Source organism: Canis lupus, chromosome 19, assembly GCF_048164855.1.
Source record: "Canis lupus baileyi chromosome 19, mCanLup2.hap1, whole genome shotgun sequence".
NCBI lineage: Eukaryota > Metazoa > Chordata > Mammalia > Carnivora > Canidae > Canis > Canis lupus.
In genome coordinates this window covers 23957789-23980142 of record NC_132856.1, presented here as the reverse complement: position 1 = coordinate 23980142, position 22354 = coordinate 23957789, and the positions used below count along the sequence as shown (strand labels likewise).

At 43.7% G+C, this 22354-nt stretch overlaps 1 protein-coding gene across 4 annotated transcripts in view; it reads right to left on the bottom strand.

Annotated features, from left to right (window-relative positions):
• The window catches only part of FRMD4B (FERM domain containing 4B), a 320596-nt gene that overhangs the window by 157018 nt on the left and 141224 nt on the right, over positions 1 to 22354 (bottom strand). The window contains exon 1 of one of the 4 annotated variants that reach the window (XM_072785427.1): positions 15372 to 15626. The exons of the other annotated variants lie outside the window; for them this stretch is intronic. Coding sequence (XP_072641528.1) covers positions 15372 to 15533 — 162 coding nt within the window. The 5' untranslated portion in view covers positions 15534 to 15626. Of the gene's footprint in view, positions 1 to 15371; positions 15627 to 22354 lie in introns of those variants that run through there. 4 annotated transcript variants of the gene reach the window in all.

The window sequence follows — 22354 nt, the reverse complement described above, 5'->3', positions numbered from 1 at the left end:
AAATGAGCACAAGTATTACTGTATTCAACAGTAATCACATCAATAATGATTAGTAATCATTATTAAATGGACATACAAGACAAACACTTGGGGGAATGGACTACATGCTGGGTGCAGTGACACAGGGTTAACTGGGACAGATCCCCAGTTCTGCAGGAACACTTTCACAATAGGCAGGATCAATTGTTTTAAGTAGGAAATTTTACAGAATTACAAAAAATTACATAAATCCTTGCTATAAAAAAATTTAAACTCAGAATTATGAAAATAAAAGAAGTGGAAAACTCTCCCTTCATCCACTGACATTGCCCAGGGGTAAACATCATTAATGGTTTGGTGTATATATTTCCAGCCTGGTTCTCCCAAGCAAAGGAATACATACACATATTTCTTGCATAATATCTGTATCTGTTTATCTCTCTACACACACACACATACACACACACACACTCATCCTGTATATTATTCTGTCTTGTGTGTTTGTTTTCACTCAAAATTATATCACTGACAATTTGGGGAAGCTGTCCTCTACTTCATTCTTCCTCTTGATCTCATGGAATGGCATGGTACAGAGGTATTACCATTTTATCATGCTTTCTCTTATTTATTCACGTATCTAATGGTTTGCTATCTCAACTAATAGTGCAATGAAAATCTTCCACATGTACCATTATGTAAGAATATTATCAAAATGACTTCCTAAAGTGGAGATGTTCAGTCAGAGAGGTCACATATCTCACATTTTGGATACCACTAACCTTTCCTCCAAAAGATTGTACCAATTTACCAGATCAATTATCATTTAATTCTCCTGCTTCAAAATATCCATCTCCTCCCTTATTCTTTTTTTTTTAAGATTTTATTTATTTATTCATGAAAGACACACAGAGAGAGAGAGAGAGAAAGAGAGAGAGGCAGAGACACAGGCAGAGGGAGAAGCAGGCTCCATGAAGGGAGCTTGACATGGGACTCGATCCTGGGTCTCCAGGATCATGCCCTAGGCTGAAGGCAGGCACTAAACCGCTGAGCCACCGGGGCTGCCCTGCTCCCTTATTCTTATTCTAGGTAAGCTCACCTAGATGAGAGAGGAAAAGAGGATTCCATTTCTAGGATGCTTGTCCTTGTCTTTTCTGCCTATTTTAGTAGTCAGGGTCTTTTCCATAAACTATAATTTATTAAGTTCTCATCACAATGGGGTGAGGTACTGGAGTGAGTAGTCTCAGGGCATTCTCCCACTTAAACCTGCCAACAATATTATGAGATATTATGTCCCCATTTTACAGATGACAAGACTCATCATGCTATGGGCTGCACTGCCTTTTACCCACAGGATCAGGGCTCACATCCATCTGACTCCAACGTCCCCAGCTCCCAAAGGATATGTATAAATCACTCAAAGGAAATAGATAAAGCCTTTCATCTCATTACAAGGTCTATTAAAATGGACAGATGTCATTAAATATCTCTAAATAATGAATGAAGCAGCTTTGGTTTAGGAAGGCATGACACTGTTGTTGCCCACTTGGTCTGTGTTTTTCTTCAGACGTTCCTCAAGCCTGCAATGACTCACCTGGTCTTGCACAGGATGAGTGGTTGCTGGGGAAGGAGAGCGGGCAAGTACCACATTGTGAGTGACACGCTCTACTGCTCCCTACTTAAATACTCAATCCCCCCATGTGGCAGCCACAGCATGGCCCCATTTCACAGGCAGGAGGGCTGAGCTGAGCTGGGACATGACACGGGAGCTTCGGCACATAACCACCTCTCTGGTTCTCTAGTTTCTTCTCTTTAAACCAATGGAAACAAATGAAGTTGTTCACTAATTTTCATTCACTGAACTTCATCAAAATTGATAGCAACTTCCCATACCTTAAACTTAAACTTGATAGCAACTTCCTAAAAAATACGATCTATGATGGAACTTCACCATATTATTGGTACTGAGCAGTTATTTCAGGGTCATAACATAACTTTAAACGTGATGTTGAAGGGGGGGGGAAAGTAAAAGTTATGTTTGATAAATATATTGGTTCATGGTTCTCCTTTCTGGAAAAACTTTAGATATAGTCATATATTTATATATATACACACACACATATATATACACATATGTATATATACATTTATTTGTATATTTGTACTCACACACATACATTTATATATATAAATTATTCATATCCTTAAACATGACCTAGTTAGCTCCAAGAAAATATACAGAAAAAAAAAGTCAGAAGGAAAAAGAAAAGGACAGAAAGACCATAATTAAATTTTATTTACTTAAAACACACAATATATAGCATAAAGGTACGGCAAATTTTTGCCGTATCTGTCACCTAATGTAGCGTAGGAGCCTGAAAAGAAAAAAATTAAACTGATCCAGTTTGGTTGTGAATAAAGGGCACTGTTTAGACTCTGGTAAGGTCTCAAAAAAAAATTTTTTTTTTTAAACTCAGAGTTGGCTTCTGAAGTTTATTAAAGGAAAAACACATTCACTAAAAAAATACCATTTCCAAAAGGTATTTGAGAGCAAAATCTTATGAGCTTGGCTAGAACTATATCTGGCATCAAGACCTAGAAATATTAATATATAAAAACCTTAAGGAAGAAAGAACTGCAATAAATTTAAATATGAGTTGAGAGTTAAGATTCTTTATATCCTGACCGAATTGTTCCAAACTTAACCAATAAGTTCATTTAAAAACTGATATTAGATTATTTATTAAAAGTACATGTACTCTGTGTTCAGGAATTATTTGGGAAATTCTTAGTATTACTTTTTGTGCTGGGGATTATGATTCTGTCATTATTTAAGGTTGATAATTAGACACAATAACCATCTCTTGTAACTCAAAGGGTCAAATTCTCTTTATATTGACTGTGCTTGCAGAATTTTAAAAATCCTAGACATAGCCAAAGACCTAGGGAAAGCAAGCTTTTAATTAAACACTAATGAAGACCTGGGGAAAAAAAAAAAAAGGTTTTTTTTTTTTTTTTTCTTTTCTTTTCTCCCAAGAATCCAGGGAAATCCAAAGGGTCCCTCTATCCTTAACTCCAGTGGATGGGAATGACAGGAGACAGGGTCAGAATGATAAGCAATGTCCATAGGATGCCAAAAAAAAAAAAAAAGAAAAGAAAAGAAAGAAAAAGGAAAGCAAAATGTCAGAAGTGTCTGTCAGCACTGGTCAGGCAAAACAGGGCACCTTCCAGAACCTAACCACAGGGCTGGGCACAGGAAACAGCAATCACTTGACAGTCAGAGCTGACGAGAAACTGTAGAAGCTGCCAAGCTCCCCACCCTGGGCTGGGCGCAGATGGGGACTTGAAGCCGGCTGTGCACAAGACCTAGGGTCCTGGGGTGAGCCCGTTTTCAGGGGCCCTGCCGGAAATAACCTACTCTGCTATCCAGAAACTGCTTTTCAAGACATCAGAGAACCCAAACAAATTTATTCTCAGTCAGCAGTACTTAGGTTGGCTTGGGGCTATTTTCAATAACAAAAAACAAACAAAAAAAAAACCAATAAATATACACATACAAAGACATTTCAGCCTGCATGGCTTTTTCCCCTGTATGAAATTTCTAGAACTTTATAGACCTCGAGCTTCCCTTTTGGACAGAGGTCCCCTAATGCTACGTTTTCCTCCAGACTCTTAGTGTCCCCCTACACCACATGCCGCCACCATCCTGCCCAGGTCCCCACCGCGTCTCACAGGACATCAGAAAACAGTGCCCTAATTGTCTTCCCCTTCCTTAGCTGTACCCGGCAGGTTGGCTAGAGTGAGCTTCTTAAAATGTAAAGCAGATTCCTTCATTCACTTAGTCAATAAGTATTTCCAAAGGATATCTTAGGTTCCAGGCACTGAAGCTACTACAGCGGACAAAGCCAAGGCCCTGCACGTCTTCCACTAACATTCTGCATGGGCAGACACCGAGGAGAATCTGAACAAAGTTCTAACGTCAAATGGCAATGGGGTTAGGAAGAAAAATAATGCAGGATGCGGTAAGGGTCAGGGGTGGCCTGGAGGGTTGGGTGACATCTGAAGAAAGACCTGCAGGTAGTGGAGGGGGAGGTGGAGACATGTGTGGACTTCTAGGTGACGGGGTTCCTGGCAGAGAACACCCCAATGGTAAAAGGTCTGAGGTTGGAATGCACTTGGGTAGGTTTAGGAGAGAGAGGGGAGGCCAGTGTCACTGGAGAAGCCTTAGGGGATGGGTGTGAGGAGTTACCACCAGAGGCTGAGTGTGTGTTTGCTGGCAGTGGGGGTGAAGACAACCCAGAGAAAGGAGGTGCTGATCACCCGGGGCCTTGTGGGTATGGTGAGGCTGGCTTTTTCTGAGTTGGGACATCACCTGAGGGATTCAAATATGAGAATGGAAAACGAACAAACAAAAACAAGTAAGAGAATGGCATGATCTGAATTACTTCCGGAGCCTGGATTGAGAATATATATCATTTAGTCTCAACTAGTTCACTGATTCCTGCTATGGCTATGGGATTTGGTAGAGGGAGAGGCAAAGACTGGGGAAGTCCTAAGGCATCAGGTGGGTAAATAGAGCAAAGGAAGGGGCTGAACGGTTTGGTTTTCTTTTGTTTTTTCGTTTGTTTTTTTTTTTTGGCTGAACGGTTTGTAAACTAAGCCTCTTGCATGTGATGGCTGAGTGCATGGGATTTGTCTTTGGACAGAACTGAGCTCCAACCTTTGCTCTTGGACAAGTTACTCAGTAGCTCTACATATTTCCCACATTAGCCAAGGGGTTCGATAATACCTGTTACATGGCACTGTTAGGAGAACTGAATGAAATGGTGACTATAAAGTGCTTAGCACTATATATGACATATAGAAAATGTAGAAAAAAAAAACATAGTTAACACTTTTTAAAGGCCTACCATGAGCCAGGCACCCTACTGAAATCTTTATTTATCTGTGTTGCTCCCTCAACAATCCTGGAAGATTGGTCCTATTATCGTCTTCATCTCCTACACAAGAAGATGAGGCACAGAGAGGTCACGTAATTTGCTCATGTCACATGGCTAGGAAAGGACCCTGTTTGGAGTTCTATCCTGGTCACACGTTGCACTCATAACTCCTAGCATGATTACTTTGGGCTTAGGATCAAGTTTGTGCAAGGGGTTCAAATTTTTGCAACCAAAAAGCTACTATTTCTCAACCCATGTTATTTTTAACCTTCACACCATACCATGCAAATGTAAGTAGTATTTTATCTTTTGCATTGGTAAAGAAATGGACCCAGAGCAATTAAGCAACTTGGCTCAAGGTCACACAGCTGGTAAGTCATGAAGCCTTGATTTTAAACCAGGTCCAGCTGACTACAGCTCATTCTATTTCCCTATTTTATCAAGGCCCTTTTCTCTCTCAGATAATAAGCATCTAATCACATTTTAATGAGACAAACTTATTTCTGTAAAAATATTTGCTGGCTACATTACCCAAGGGTAGCATGACGCTTATAATAACTGGATCTCCTTAGCAGTTGCAAATCTCAGGGTCATATGAGAAGAGAGCTCATCCAGATGAGAGAGACAGCATTCAGTGGGGTCCCATAGCCTTCATGCATGAGAGTCTAGGGTTCAGAGTTGAGACGAAGAAAGTTTAATAGCTTCGGTTGCAAAGAAAGAAAGAAACCAACCAAATAGTTGTGAGCATCTTTGCTGTCATGCCAGAATCAGAAGATGTCAGAATCCCAGGATAAAAAGCTGTGCCACGCAACCATGTGGGCAGTGTCTCTCTGCAGTGCTCAGTGGGTCCCTGTCCTGCTCGCTACAGTAGCCTATAGTTCTTAATCTGGGGTGAAGAGAGAAAGGAGGAGCCAAGGATTCTGCAGACTGTAGGATTTCGATGGTTACTCACATACATAAGACATTGAGAAGACTGCACATATAAAGATAACCATTTTCCAGGCACTAATCCCTCCATCCATCCAACCATCCATCCATCCACACTTATATCTAACACGGGTTACTGAAAGTATCAATACATTGAATTTCTAGAACAATCATGGGAGAGAAACACTTTAAATGAGATATTATAATTATATTTTACAGCAGAAGAAAAATTTAGTCTCAGAGAACTCACATACTAATAAAAGGGGAGTCAGGATTTGAGCTCAGGCAAACTGAGTGTATAGACTTCATTTTTAAGGGTCAGCCTATGTTTCCACTCAATGTTGGCTGAGTGAATGAATAAGTGAATAAACTGATAAGATTCTATCTCCACATGTTGTTTACCTTTTAATAAATAAAGCAGCAAGTCAGTGGCAGGAGGCTGAGCACTGGAGTCAGCCAGAGCACTATTCAAATTCCAGCACTGTGACTTATTAGTTAATAAGTATATAAAACCAATAAAGTGAGGTTCAAGATATCATCTCGTAGAGCTGTTACAAGGACAAAGATAAGGCACGACATCTCATAAAGCTAAAGATTTTCTGTATATCCCCTGGAGAAGTTCTTGCTCATAAGCACAAGGAGACAAACACAAAAACAATCACTGTAGTATTTTGAGACACTGAAAAATTGGAAACGGCCTAAGTGTCCACCAACAAAAGATTGGTTATATTCATACAATGGAATACAGGGATTAAAATGAATTTAGAGACAAATCCCAAAAGCTTGTTGAGAGATTAATAAAGTAGCAGAATGATACATCCTTATACACATTTGACAAACACAGTGGTAATATATATTGTTTATATATATATATATATATATATGGAACACATACAAACATATGTGGCAATATTATAAAAACATGCCCAGGAATGAGAAACATGAACTTCGTGATAGGACTTTAGGGAGAAAAGAGAAGTACCGGTTTCAATCGATTTTATACAATTGTATTATATTTCAAAAAAGTAAACATGGCAAAATATTAAGATGTCTTAAAAATGGGAGGTAGGTGCATGGACTTTTACTCAATATTATCTTTTATATTTTTGTATATTGAAAAAAAGAACTCTAAGGGTTTTGTGTTTTAAGATAACACATGCCAAATGCCAAACACAAGGCCTGGCACACAGCAGCTGCTAAATAATTAGTAGCTATTAGTCAAGTCAAGGCAATGAGATTATATACAAGCACTAGTTAAAGAAAAATAGTGAAAAAAAAAAATAAAGAAAAATAGTGATTTAAGCAACGAGCTTTGCCCAAACACAAAATTCAAGAGACTAAAGATGATTAGGACATGAGGGGAAAATGGCACAATATAATTTATCACGTTTGTCAGCCTCTTTCATGCTAAGTTTATTTCAAGGATGCCAGGATTTGTATTTGTTATATATGAACACTTCTAGGCACACATATATGTAATTACATGGCAACTTTGATTTTTTTCATGAGAGTTTAATTTCTGCTTCCTTTCCATGCTTTATGTCATATTGTCTTGTCTACAAAACTTAGAGCTACCTATCTTATTTTTCCACTCGAATCATTCACACTTTTCTACAACCACCAAGCTGGACAACACAAATTTCATGTTCATGATAAGCAGTACACGATAAACAGAAGTTATATTGCGCTGCAGCTCTACCAAGACAAGATGGTATAAGGAGAAACAAACACCCATTGGAAAAGGCAGGAGAGTCTATTCTTAACTTGGTGTTTTTCAAGCTGTGCAACAGAGTCTGCAATTGCCTTTCGAATATAACTGAGACCGACCAAGTTGATTTTAAATAACACAGTCTTTTAGAAATGTATTTATGTGAAGTGATGGGCTAGAGCATTAAGGTAGTTTTCCTTCTGAGTTTTGGGTATCTTAGCATGTCAGTTCCTTGCCATAAAACCCTAGTCTTTGGCTACCAGAAAAGATGGAAGACAAATTTTCTCAGTGATAAGGAGACTCGTATTTCACCTATCGGCCAAGTTTTCTCTCCTTTCTGTGTGTATTACTGCTATTAACTGACTCCATGGCCACCCGATCCCTTCACTAAGGTAGGATCCAATCCGGAGACAGTCAGGCCATGTTCTAAAATAAAGCCAGATTCTACATCCTTCATGTCAACGCAATCCCTACTCCCCGCTTCCTTCCCGTGGGCCCTTCCTCAGTTCAGGCTTTGATCCCAGCACCTGTTGGGCAGGCATTTGTAGAAGATGCTGTGATGTGCTGCCTAGACTTAGTCCCTCAGTTGTCGGAGGCATTCTGAACTGACAGCCCACAGCCCCCCTGGGCATCACCCTCCCTTAAAGAGCTGCCTACGTCAAGGTCACTCCACATTCTTTCTCAAGGGCAGCCCACGCCCAACGATGGGTTGATGTAAGTTGGCGGGGAGAACAGCCCTCTTATTCCCGATGGGGACAACTCTCAGTTCCAGAACTACCCAGGAGGGCAGCTGAAGCCATTTCTCCTCTGCTCATCCTGCTTTTTTCTATTCCCTTCTAGAAAGGGATGTTGCCATTGTAGTTGTTCATGGAAGAGAAGGACCTGTGCACGAGGACATCTCCAGGTCCTCCAGGTTCTTTTCACTCACCCCCTGTGGTTGGGGAACCACAGGCCTCCTGGATGCTCTGTCATTCCCCCAGGCCACCCAGCATGCGCTGAGCACCATCTATGTCCTACGCAGAGACACTCTGTCAGCAGCCTGCAGTCCAGTGCGAGGTGGGTGCCCACACAAGCGAGGAGACACAGGTGAAAAGGCAGGGAGGGTCGTGTGCCTGGGAGGGAAGGACGGTTTCCCAGGCCTGGATCCAGCTGGGGGGATCTCAAGCTGAGGAAACAGCAGGAGCAAAGGCAGAGGGTGGCGGGAAGCCCCTCGAGGCTGCAGAACAACCAGCCATTACGATGGATTCCCACATCCACCTCTCGATCTAGCTGGTATAACGTCTCCTGGAGGTCACTTCAAGCAAAACTCACCCCCCACCTACATTTCCCTCCACCACCACCCCCTTCAAAAAAGGAGTCACTCCCAGGGTGCTCTCTAGTAAACATCCTGCTTGTAGATTTGTTTCAGGAATCAAATCTGCATCAGCATTCATGCGGTACCATGATAAGATCTCTTTTCCTAGTCCCTGTGGTCGAGTGGGTTACGGGATCAACTCCGATCAACGACCTGTGAGAAGTCACATGAGCCACATAGAGGCCGAGCACCTAATTGCCAGTGCAAAACCTCTAAGGGCTCTTCACTCTTCATCCTGGTAACTGGCAACATGCAGGAACATTCTGTGAGCCTCCGTGACAGTGATGAGCAGAGCTTACAGACAACCAGTGACTGGGCAGGTAGCGTGAACCAAAAACAAACCTTTGTTTCTTCAAGCTATCAGGATGCTGGGGCTGTTTGCTGCCAGAGTGAAACCTATCCTCTCCTGACTAACATACCTGGATACCTGGATCGCTGCCACAGCCTCCCAGCTGCCCTTCCCGCCTCTACCCTGCCACCCTCTCCCAAATCTGTCTAAAGGCCTAAAACAACCTCTCCCCTGCCCCCAAAGATCTGAGGAAAAACATCAAAATCCTAAAGTAAAAGATCGCTCAAATTCAGACGCTATTCTCAATCAAAATCTCTGTCTCTGACTCCAGCTCTCTTTTTCTCTTTCTCTCACCCCACCCTCTCTCCTCATCGGCCTTAATAAACTTAGGATTCCCCCAAAGCCACGTTTTCCTAGGCCCGAAATGCCCTTCTGCCTTTATCTCCAAGTTCTAGCCATCCCTCGAACCTCAGCTTGAGAATGACCTCCTCCAGGAAGCCCCCTTGGCTCCCTTCTCCTCTTTCTTTTTCTGCTTTAGTCCAGTCTGATTTATTTTATTTTATTTTTTTTTCCAGTCTGATTTAGATTCCCTCCACTGTGCACGTAGCGTTTCATTTCCGAAACTGTCTCCCGTCTTTGACAATAGATTCCTCGAGGGCAGAAAAAAATGCCTATTTTGACTTTGTGTTGCTGATACCTTGGCACAGTAGCAGGGCCGGGCCGAGCACTTTGATCATTATTTAAGGTACAAATAAACGAACCACAGAATGAATCAATCTGTAACCTCAATCATGTTCTACCATAAAGGACCTGGTAAAAGTAAACTGAACACTCGTCTTGAATATTTGTTCACTAATTTCCTGGTGACTAGGTATTTGGTGAGAAAATTCTTTCATATTCCTTCAAGTTCTATTTTTTTCTATGATTGAATTTTGGACTTTTCCTCCTCTAGCATTCTCTATCCAATGTGTTGCTTTATTCCTAGTATGGGAACTGGCAAACATTATCTGTAAAGGACCTATCAGTAAATATTTTCATCTTTGTGGCCGATACAGTCTTTGTATCAACTACCTGGCTGTAAGTAGTTAAGTCATAACGACTCAGTTCTGCTGCTGTAGTGCAAAAGCAGCCACGGACAACATGTAAATGAATGAGCAGGGCTGTGTGCCAATAAAACTTTATTTACAGGGGATCCCTGGGTGGCTCAGCGGTTTAGCACCTGCCTTTGGCCCAGGGCCTGATCCTGGAGACCTGGGATCGAGTCCTGCGTCGGGCTCCCTGCATGGGACCTGCTTCTCCCTCTGCCTGTGTCTCTGCCTCTTTCTCTCTCTCTATGTCTCTCATGAATAAATAAAATCTTAAAAAAAACCTTTATTTACAAAAACAGGAAGCTCTGTGTCAATAAAACATTACTTACGATGAGAGGCGGGACAGTTTTCTCCTGCGGGTCACAGTTTGCAAGCCCCTCTTCTAGTCTGTGTAATTCAGAGAGTGAAGGCTGGGGATAGGCAAAATACACATGGTTTGAGATGCACACAGGCCACTGAATGCTCAATGGGGAACTTGCCTTTTGGGGAAGTCGGTCTTGCCCAGCCAATGTGGTGGGATGCAAAGTTCATGTGTTACCAGTTTATGGATTATCAGAGTCTTGGATTTAGAGAAATTATTTCCTTTGAGACCCTATTGGGTCTGTGATCTCCTAGATTTTTTGTATTGGCTTAAACAAAATACAGGCCTACTGTGTGAATACGAGGGCAAATACACAAGGCTCACCCTACACCCACTGTGGGAAGCCACAGTCTCTCTTACTTAACATCCTTGACTGCAAAGATGGGAATTTAGTTTCCGGAGAACTAGTATCACTTAGAAAAACAATGGTAATACCCCCAGCTACCCTTGATCAAGGACCTTCTATGGGTCTGGTGGTAAGGGCTATGCATACCCAAGAGCTAACATGTATTGAACAATTTGCATGTACCAGGCAGGGCGTTCAGTGTTGAAGATTTTATCTCATGAATTTTTCATCCTGCCCATAATGCAGGTACTACAGTTCTCCTCTTTTATCCAGGAGGCCCAAAGAGGGAAAACAATTTGGTCAAGGTCAAATTTGCTGAACTTGGAGCCTACAGCCTCTGCCTGTTTTGCACTGTGTGCTACCCCTCAGTGCCAACTGCTTGCCTCAGGGAAGCTGACCCAGCCTCTTAAGGTCACTTAAGTATCTCAAATTCTGTCCAAGTTACCTCCTGGGGGAGGCAATGACTCTATTCAGGGTTTGCAAGAAATTCTACCTTTGAGGTGTTGGAGATGAGGGGAAAACTTAATCCCAAGTAACAAACTGAGGGCTTTGTTAGAACATGTCACACTGAATAAGAAGCAAAGGGTGTTGATTTTTTTCAACCACATTCTCCCATCATTTTCCACCTCAGTTGTTTGTTAAACCTAATTAATTGCTATAACAGAATCTATCCAGGCAAAATATCAGCAGGATAGATAAATGGCTGATGAATCAGCTTTTAATATTTAATCCCAAATTGAAGATAAATGTCCCAGCCTACTACTTCAACCAAATTCAAACTTTTACTTATGAAGTAAGTCTTTGTTCAAAGCAGCCCCAGTATAGCTTTGGCCTGCTCTTTATTTAGTCGTGTTATTACAGAACTGCCTTATAGCTAGTACCTTAATTATTCATGGTTTTTGGCAAATTAAGCCTCGTGGCTCTCCAGTATCTAGACATAGAGGAAGTGTCCAATTCCAGAGAAATTATGCCTTCTCAGCTGTGCCAGCCAGGCAATAATGTTGTTGCCAAATTCTGCATGAATAGGTGGGAGATCTTATTTCACTTACAGTATATGAATAAACAAAACATCCCCCCAGGGACTGCCAGGTATTTCATGTAACTAATATCTCCAGCACCACCCTTATATTTCTCTCTGGAGTGACTGAACCCTGGATTTCCTTACAAACAAAACTATTTAGACTACAAGCAAGAAACATGACACCTTTTTATTATCAAGACGATAAAAAATCGGGTTCAATAAATCTGTAACCCTATGGTGTTTCCTGTTCATATGCCAGTAAACTGGGCAGTACCACTGAACATTCCCCTTCATGATTTAGAATTTGTAATTACTGGATAGCAATAAGGGTATTCTAATGATGAGCCCCGCACCCTGTTAACTCGAATTACTGCGGCAAAATACTTGGAAATGTGTTTGTCATTAATCTTTGTACTTACCTTGAAAAAGAACTATTTTTTAGGGAGCTCTAGCTTTGAGATTCTAATAAGGCAGGTGCAGTGGACATTACGGATCTCACCCCAACTGAGCTCTGACCCTCCCCCACTGTTTGGCAGCTATGTGGTCTGCCTGGGACGAACCTCACTCCCAGCTACCAGCTACGGGAATGGGTCTGCTCCCCCACTGGCCTTAGCCCATCAATGTAATTAGTGTTTCTCAATAGTTATATTCATTATCATCGTCTTAAGGAGCCTTGTAGATAGTATTTTTTGTTTGTTAGTCACCCCCTCCCCCTACAAATTCTAATGCCAAAAGTATACTGTGTATCTGTTATGTATGCATATCTGTGCTTTATACACAAAAAGAGGAAGATTTTTTGCGCCCCCTTCCCACTCCCAAGAAATAATTTTTGCCTCTTGGTGGTCCTATCACTCCCATTGAGAATGCCTGAATCATAATCCCATTCCCTGTGCCATACAGTGCATGGCACTGAGGGTGGGTAGACCCTAAATTAACCTATCAGAGTGCAAACTCGGAATTTTTTTTCTTAATAGCCTTTAGAGATGAGAAATTTTCTTTCTTTCTGGATGGGTTGATAGGTGGATCTAAGCTCTGGAACCACTGCAACTCTCTGCAATCATCAGGAAAGAAACCAGTAAAGAAATAGCCAACACATGAACAAGAGAAGGCTAAAAGAATAATGAGCAACAGGCATTGGGCCATGATCAAACCATACCTGCAGTTCATTCAACTGCTCGACTTTCTGGTTTGTCAAAAGTCCCTTCTTTTTATTTTGTAGATTAGAGTTGGGTTTTCCATTATTATAAATTCCAAATGACAGAGCAGATAACATTTATTGAACGCTTCTTAAACTCTAGGCACTGAACTAAATATCTTATGTGTCAAGTAATTCGTTTATCAACCTCTGTGATTAGTACTATTATATTTCCCATTTTATGAATGATGAAACTGAAGCAGGGTAAGATTAAGTAACTTAATCAAACATAGGCAGAGGTTGGATTTATTCCTATGTCTCTCTAACTTGGAGCCTAAGGTATCAATCACTTTATTTTCCTGCCTTACAGTTCTAAACAATTTAAGTCACTGCTTTCTTGCTCAACATTTAAAAGGCATTAGTGAAAATGGTATTTCTTTGCTAGCAATTAACTTGCGTTTGTGCAATGAAAAAATCTATGATTCTCCTAAGCCTTAAAATATTTTAAGAATTCTTACTTCTCACAAAGCATAGGAAACTTTAAACTTGGAGATCATTTCCTACTTGACCATACTCATAAAAATGGCCATCATGATTTTAGATGTCCTTTCTTATTATCCTGAGTGGGTATTGGCTCAGTCACCATCCATTTTACAGAAGAGAAAGCTTACAGTTTGGCAGGACAGTCCTTCAAGTGGCTGTTCTGCTTAAAAATAATTATTGATACAACTTATAAAAGTTTCTCCAACATTAAAAAGCAAAAACAAAACTCTATGGGGGTCACATGTCCTACAGACCAATGCAACAACGATTGTCCCAAAGACAGAAAGGCAGAGAGGCACACACTTCAAGAAGCCAGGTGATCTGTCTACAGTGGCCAGATGGGCTCTATCCACAGCTCTGTAATACTCTCAAACCCCCACATGCCACCCGGCGTCTCAGCCTGGCCTTTGCATTCTCACAAAATACAAGACAACACGGACATGTTTTCTAAAGCAAGAGTCATGAAAGCATGAATCAAATGTTGCTCACATTATAATGAGGATGTTACAGATGTCAGCGATGTCAAGGGAATGCTGATTTTTTTACATTGCCCCAGTTTAACCTGAGGGGCTATTCTTTTAATTTTGCTTTATGGATGGAAGGCTACAGCTTGTCAGAACCAGAGGCTTGATGGCACATAGGACTCATTACAATGAGATGCAAATTCTAGCCAGAGTGGGCCTGGGGTCAGGGGAGGGGGAATCTAGGATCTGCAACAAAGCTACTTCCACATCGGGAAGAAAACAGGATGATGTTTTCGTGATGATAGTAAACACCAGGCATAATCTTCCTAAATACAACGTAGATTGAAAAAAAAAAAAAACAAAACCTCAATGATATTAACAACTCAAGCAGAGGACTTTTAAATCCACAAATGACTGTCCAAAAAAATAAAAATAAAAAATCCAGAGAAGCTGCAGTCCCAGAGAAGATGAATGGTCTCCTAGTTGAACAAAGTTGCTGCATTTTTTGCCTGCAGGATGGGACCTAGCAGAGAAATAAAGAGGCTGTGTTGTGCGAGGGGAGTAAACCCCAACGTAAGCATTCCAACCATCTGCCAGGCCAGCCCTCCCTCTCCCTACCCTAGCCACCATCCTTCTGCGAAGGGTTCACAATTTGCTGTCCTTCCTCCGCAAGCCAGTAGACACAGAATCAGCTTTTCCTGGCTCTGCCTTGCAAGTTGGGGCTGCCTGATGGAAAACTGAAATAAAATCAAAGGAAAGAATGCAAACCCAGCAAGGCCCCTCTGATGGTAAACTGGTGTGAAATCGCAGGTCCCCGAAATGCTCACCCCCCCATCCACCCCAATAAAATGGAAAGGAAGGAATCATCTGAATGTCAAAGTGTGGCTTCTTGCAGCCAGACCCCGCAGCTGCTGCTGCTGCTGCAAAGCCACCGCTCTCTCCGAGCCAAGTGCCAGGCAGCGGACACCATCACTGTGTAACAGATGTCTCTGCAAGTGCAGGTCCTAACTCGCAAGTGCCCCCGCGCCCAGTGGGCAAAATCCACAAGCTCTGTCAGGCAACAGTCACCCACACACGCTGAACATTTGACCCCAGAGTCAAGCAGCCCTCTAGGAGTCGAAAAGAGCGAGGGAAGGGCGGAGGGGGAGAGGGAGAAGAAAATCCTACAGGTGGAACGGGCTTCCCAAGAGCGCCTGGCATCGCGCGGCGCCCGGCTCACCTGGTACACGTCGCGCAGCCCGCACCACGTCCGCAGCACCTGGTGGCACGCCCGCAGCCTCTCCGTGTACCATCTCCGCAGCGTGGACACGGTCAGGTTCCACACGAAGCGGCTGCCGCTGAACAGCAGGTCCTCCACTCCGCACATGAACACCGAGGCCATGCCGCCTGCTTCCCTGCGCCCCCGGGGTGGGGTGGGGGCGCGCCCCGGCTCCCGCAGCTGCAGCCCAGCAAGCCCCGCCGCGGCGGCGCGAGCGCCTGGGCTCCGGGGCGCCGGCCTCTGCGGGCAGCCCGGGGGCGGGGGCGGGGGGGTCAAGCCTTCCCCGAACTCGGCTTTCACCGGGCGCCCCGGCCGGCCTCCCGCGGCATGCTCGGGGTTGGGCGCCCGCCAGCCCACGGCCGCGGCTGGCACACACAAGCCCAGCGCCCGCCCCGGCCGCCCCGCGCGCTGGCAGCGCCGAGCGAGCTGCGCTAAGCTCCGCCAGGCGAGCCCTCTGCGCTCCCGGGGCGCGGGAAGCCCAGGCCGGCGGGGACTCCCCCCCGCGCGCCCCGAGCGCGCAGGGCAGGGGCGGGAGCGGAGCGGCTCGGGGCAGGCAAAGACCAGGGCTGCATTTCAGCCTCCCGCTTGCACGTACGTTCTGCGCACACACACACACACACACACACACACACACACACACACACACGCAGCAGCTGGAGCCTCCTAAACCGCCTTGGGGAGCATCTCACTGCACACTACAGGGTCTTTGCTCTGTGCACACTGATAAATACCTCCGGGCAGCCACAGAGGCAGGAGGGGAAAAGAAAAAAAAAAAAAAATCCTCCGAAGCATCCCTCTGGACCCCACTTCCCTGGGGGGCGGAGGGAGACAGCCCTGAGCGTTTCCTTGGTTGTGCTGGAGGCAGGAGATGAAGACACCAGTCTCAGAGCAACAGTGTCTGTGTCTGGCGTTGGCTGCACAACCTGGTCTTTGCTCCCCATTTGAGGGTCTCCAAGAACATGACAGCCTGCCTGCTGCTGCCCCGGCCACAGGGCAGGTTCCCGCAGGTTCCCTCAGCTTCCCGCCGCGCTAATTCCAATGCAGCAGGCAGTTCAGGAGAATTACAAAGAGTGTGTTCTTGGTCTCCAGCAAATAGCTCCCAGTTACTGTTTGCTGGAAAATAGAAGCTCACAAGAGAATCCTTGGTTCGGTTCTGGAAAATGCAGCCTCTGGATATGTCTGGCAGCAGCTAGTTGCCAGCACAGAATGGCACAGGTAGTTTATTCTCGACTCAAAACCGAAGGAAACTGTTGGACCACTCATGAAGTCACCAGATAATTAATGTGTGTTTTTTTTTTTTTAAAGTTCTCCCCCTGGAATTGATATTGCCTAAGGCATTTGGGAAAAGGAGCCCAAGGAGCCCCACATACCACCAGTCTCTGTTTAGAATATGTGTAGATTTCAGTTCCATATAACAGTATAACATTTCTTACAGCAAAAGCACTGCAGCAAATTTCAGGATGTCGGTTTGTTTTTGTTTTGTTTTTTGTTTTTTTTGCTTTTCTTTTTCTTTTTTTTTCTGAATCCATCTGTAAGACAATTGTCAATTTTATTGGTGGTTTCACACCTGGGCTGTTATCTTGGCTATTGAGTGGCAGGGAGGTAAGGCGCCAAAGCCTTTCTCCTGAACTAGCTCAGAAGGCTTCAGAACAGATTATCGACAAGTAAATCAGCTTTATTTCAGGTTTCAAATGTGCCTTTGGAATCTTAATTCAGGTGAAACTCAATCAGTCAGAACACAAAACTGTGTTCTCAAAGTGCCTATTGTTTTGGAAATGCCCATGATCGGGAAACTTTTAAATGACGTTTCTCCTACTATTTTTACTTCTTTTTATTACTAATAAAATCACCTAGGAGTTTCTGTTGAATTAGTTCACTGGACACAACACCTGATCCGAGATCTGGAAACAATTCCTCACGGTAAATCTACTCTATGCGCCCATGAGTATGAGCATTCTGATGATGTTTCCCAACATAATGGTCACAGTGTTTCCACAAAATAAACTAGGTCCTACAGAATCAAAAGAAACTGAACTAAGTATGGTTCGAAAATGAAATGTCATTCTTCTAATGGAAAACTACTGATCTTCAAAAATGGAGTGTCAGTATGAGTGAATGGAGGTGGTACATTTATTTAACGATGCAGTGTGACTGTATTCTCGGAAATACCGGGCAGCAAAGGGAATACCAGAATAAAACCTCCAGCAGGTCAATTATCTCTGTCTCATGACACCAAGCTCTCAGAAGAGATGCTCTAGAAACCAGGGCTATTATCCCTCTGTGCACAGGTCTAAAGTCACTGCTCAAGTCCAACCTCAGTCATTTTCATTGCAGATTTCCAAAGTTGGGGCTTATACTACTTTCTGGAAAGTGGGATGTGGTGTCAGGGTTCTTTCTCCAAGTGCCGGGCCTGATCCAGCAGCATCAACACCATTGGGGGAACCTTGTGAGGGATACAAGTTCTCAGCCCACTCCAGAATCAGAAACCAGGGGGTGAGGTCAGCAATCCCAGCACTCACGCATCCTCCGGGAGATTCACACTAAAGAGAGAAAAGCACTGTTGTGGGGCATGGTTGGCAGAAGCCATGTCTCCTATGAGAAACACACGTGACTTAAATTCCTGTTCCTAGAGACCTGTACAAGCTCCTTAAACCCACAAAGCCTCAATGTCCTCATCTATAAAATTGGTATAATATCAGAATCCACCATCTAGGGTTTTGGGGGAAAATTAAGTAAAATATTGCATAGAAAGTGTTTACTGTAGGGGCACCTGGGCGTCTCAATGGTTGAGCATCTGCCTTGGGCTCAGGTCGTGAACCCCGGGGTCCTTGGGATGGAGTCTGCATCAGGCTCCCTGCAGGGAGCCTGCTTCTGCCTCTGCCTATATCTCTGCCTCTCTCTGTGTCTCCCAGGAATAAATAAACAAAATAAAATAAAACAAAAAGAAAGTGTTTACTGTAGCAGCTGGCAAAGCGTAAGCACCCAAAGAAAACTACCACCACCCCTCAAATCATGAATCGTTTCCATTTTTTGTATGCAGATAAAACAGAAGTAAGGTGGTTTTGGTATTGTTTTTAATTTCAACTAATCATCCACATCTATTTTCCTACACCTTTCTATGGGTTGGAGGTTATAGTTGGTGGTGATTCGCTTGCAGGGAGCAATTCTGTTGCTTTCACTCAAGTTCCCAGAAAGCTTTTTGAATCTCCATCTTCCCTGGCACAGCCAACCTTTGCTGGGGGACTTGGAGAGGCGGTAGGCGCTCAAAGATGGATGCAAGACAAATAAAGACACCAACATCCACTCTGATGCTGCTTCTTACCCAAACAGCTTCCCTCTTCTGTGGAAGAAGAAGTTTGAAGCTCCAGGACAGGGAAGGAAAGGCAAGTTCCTCCTCACCAGAGACCAACAGGGGGTGGGGGTGTTGGCAACTGAACCCAGATGTGCAGCAGTGGAGAAAAGAGTGACCCAAGTGTGGCATCATTCTTAAAATGGACTAACCACACGGGACAAACCAAATCCCAGGCACACACCCTTGGTCTAAAATTTCCACTGGAAAGGGAGCTAAATCAAGCTGGCTTCAAAATTATCTTGTTCATAATTTATTTTTCTTTCTTCAATCTTTCTTTCTTTCTTTCTTTCTTTCTTTCTTTCTTTCTTTCTTTCTTTCTTCCTTCCTTCCTTCCTTTCTTTCCTTCCTTCCTTCTTTCTTATTTAGGAAGAGGACTTTCTTTCCTATTCAGCATCACAGTTCCCTGCAATACGCTGTAATTTCCTGCAGCTCTCTCTGGGGACTTAAAAAAGATGCTTCAGGTGACAGCATTACTCATACACCTGGGAGTTCTGCTACGGAGGTAAAAGAGAAATTGTCATTATCCCTGAAGCTCCTGTCGGTTTTCCTTTGAGCAATCAGCAGGAAGAAGAGCACAATGCTGGGAAGGCAGCACAAAATGCCAACTCCAGTCTCTAGAAAGAGCTAGCCGGTTGGTAACATAGCAGCTTCCAATGGTCCCCTCTGCGCCTCAAAAAAGACAGGGTTCACTGCCTGTGGATTTTTGTTTTTTTAAGACAGAGAGAGCACAAGTGGGGAGGGGAAAGGAGGAGCAGAGAGAGAGGCAGAGAGAATCTTAAACAGGCTCCATGCCTAGTGGGAGTCCAACAAGGGGCTCGATCTCACAACCCTGAGATCATGACCTGAGCTGAAATCAAGAGTTGGATGCTTACTGACTAAGACACCCAGGCGCCCCGTCAATGAACATTTTAAAACTTTACTCTCTCTACACACCTGAAAAGCCAATGGCTAAATTCTGATAGACCCTGAATGTTTGACATAGGGCTTGAGGGTGATGAAAACAAGATTTTAGTTCAATGGCTCTCAATCAGGAGCAACGTTGTATACCTCCCTCTGGGACATTTGCCAATGTGTGGAGACATTTTTGGTTGTCATAACTGGTGAGGGGGGTGGGTGCTAATGGTGTCTAGTGGTAGAGGTCAGGGATGCTGTTCAACATCCTACAATCCTCAGGACAGCCTCCACAAAAAAAGAACTCTCCTGCCTAAAACGTCGGTCATGCAGGGATTGATGAACCCTTCTAGTTAAATGCTACACTCTGCTCTTCCTCTCAGATCATTTTCATTGGGAGAAACAGTCTTCCTTCTTGGTATTTTCTCCCCAAAAGGCAGATTGGGGAAGGATGCAGCAATCATTCTATGATGGTTTTCATGTCCTTAAAAAGCACCATAACAAACTTAAAGCCCTTTGAGAAAGAACTGGAATGTCATTTTCTCTAATCTTCACTCAATCTTTTTGTGATTTTTCATAAAAATGAGGAATAGTAATTCTCATCATAAACTACTTATATTTTTGATCCTTTAATTTTTGGTTCTATCATTTCATTTAAATTAGAGACTCCTTAGCTGGACCAAAGCTTTTCTTTGGCATGTTAAAAAAATTCCCTCCATAATGACCCCAAAGTGCAATACTGATGCCTCCCTTGGGCCACACACTGTTACAAAGTCTCTCATGTGGCAGGCTATTTCCTCTTCCTCCTTTTTTCTCTGTTAGACTGTAAGCTCTAGCAGGAACCCCTGTGGGTGAGGTGGGGGGTGGGGTGGCTGGATGGTCCCACCCTGTTGAGGAGTACCCCTTGCACTGGAAAATGTTTTGTGACCCTGGGCGCTGCCAGGAGTGTCCCAGGCCCTATGACATCAACAGCAAAAGCACCTCTACACATTTCTAATGCCCCCAGGTATGGTGGCAGCTGCCCCCATTCAGAAACCACTGGCAGAAGCAGGGAAAGGGTCTTACTCATATTTGTTTCCCGGGTGGCTGGCACAAAGCAGGCAATCAATACATGTCTATGGAACTGACAAATGAATGACTATTTGTCTCAACAGTGAATACAGAAAGAAGTTCATCCATCCCCAAAATACATACCGTGGTTCATTAAAAAAAAAGTAATGTATTGAGTTTGCATTACGTGTCAGGCAGGGAACGAAGTACTTAGAATGCACTGTAACAAAACAGAGATGATCTGTCTAAGTGAGTCTTAGTAGAGTGAGAAAGGCAGACCACTGAACAAGTAATAAGAGGAAGCAGGCACTGCCACAAGGGTTATAAGGGAGGGTTGTAATATAGGATTGGCGGGGGGTGTGTGTCAGGGAACGCATCACGTGAGACTGCGGCTGAGACAGAGGAGGGAGTAGGAAAGAGCTAGCTAGGTGACACACAAATAATGCTCTGAGGCAGAAGGGCAGTAGAAACGAAGGCTCTGTGAAAAGACAGAGCCCAGATTTGTGGAGCTTAGAAAAACCAACAGTAGGGGATGGTTGAACAGTAGGGGGGCCAGGGAAGCCCATCTGGGCAGCAGCTGCAGAGTTCCATGGGTGAAAAGAAAAGGCTTAAGGTAGGCTGGTGGGAATGTCTACAATAACTAAGCCAAAAAAGTCAACATGTCTCTCATGCCCCTGGAGAACCCCAGGGCGTTATCCTCCAGAACAGAGTAAGGACATGGTGGGTGAAGGTGCCCCCTTAAAAGCAGCTGTGCAGAGGTAGGCTTCTCATTCAGGGGGTCTGTTTGCCCCTCTCCCTTCTCCATCCTGCCCCAAGGAAAAGGCAGGGGGTTTGGCAGACAGAGAAATTCTGCTTCAATCCCAACTTGAGCTAGAGGCTAGGTGGTCTTGTTCTTCCCTTCACTCCTGCTTTAATTCCTGCTTCCCTTTGGCTGAGAGAGCAAGGAGTGTCCTCCAGTCTTGGACTCAAGCAGGAGTTGGAAGGGAGTGTGCAGAAGTCGTAGAATCCTGAAGGGGAAGGAACCAGTCATTATGGCCCATCGTCTAGGGAAGGAACCAGTCATTATGGCCCATCATCCAGGGCTGACCAGTAGGCTGATTAAATTCTGCAGCTGTCTTCCCAACTTTGAATGGCTTTTTGGCATCATAAAGATCTAAAAACATTATAAACTAAATAATATCCAGCACTAAGGCACCTATCCAGCATCTATCCTTTGGCAAACTCATTCCACTCCTACAAGAAAAAACAAGAAGAAAGAAAGAAAGAAAGAAAGAAAGAAAGAAAGAAAGAAAGAAAGAAAGAAAGAAAGAAAGAAAGAAACCAAACCTTCTCATCTTCCTCAAACATCTCATGTGTTATTTCATTTAACCAAATTCTAGCTCAAAGGAAAAAGGAGGGATGCTATCTTTATTGTATGAGGTACAAAAAAGGGAGCAATGTGCTAGATCCACGTTGTATCCATTTTTACTAGTTAATCCATTGAACAGATATTGGAAGCTACTGCCAAGTCATCTATGTAGATGTGAAAGCACTTGAAGGGGATGTTGCTTCCAAAGAAGCCCTCATAGGTCAGTGGGAAAGAGTTGACCTTCTTCTTGAAAGAAGAAATAGTATCAATGTTGTGATTTACCTCCCACCCCCATAATTTGTC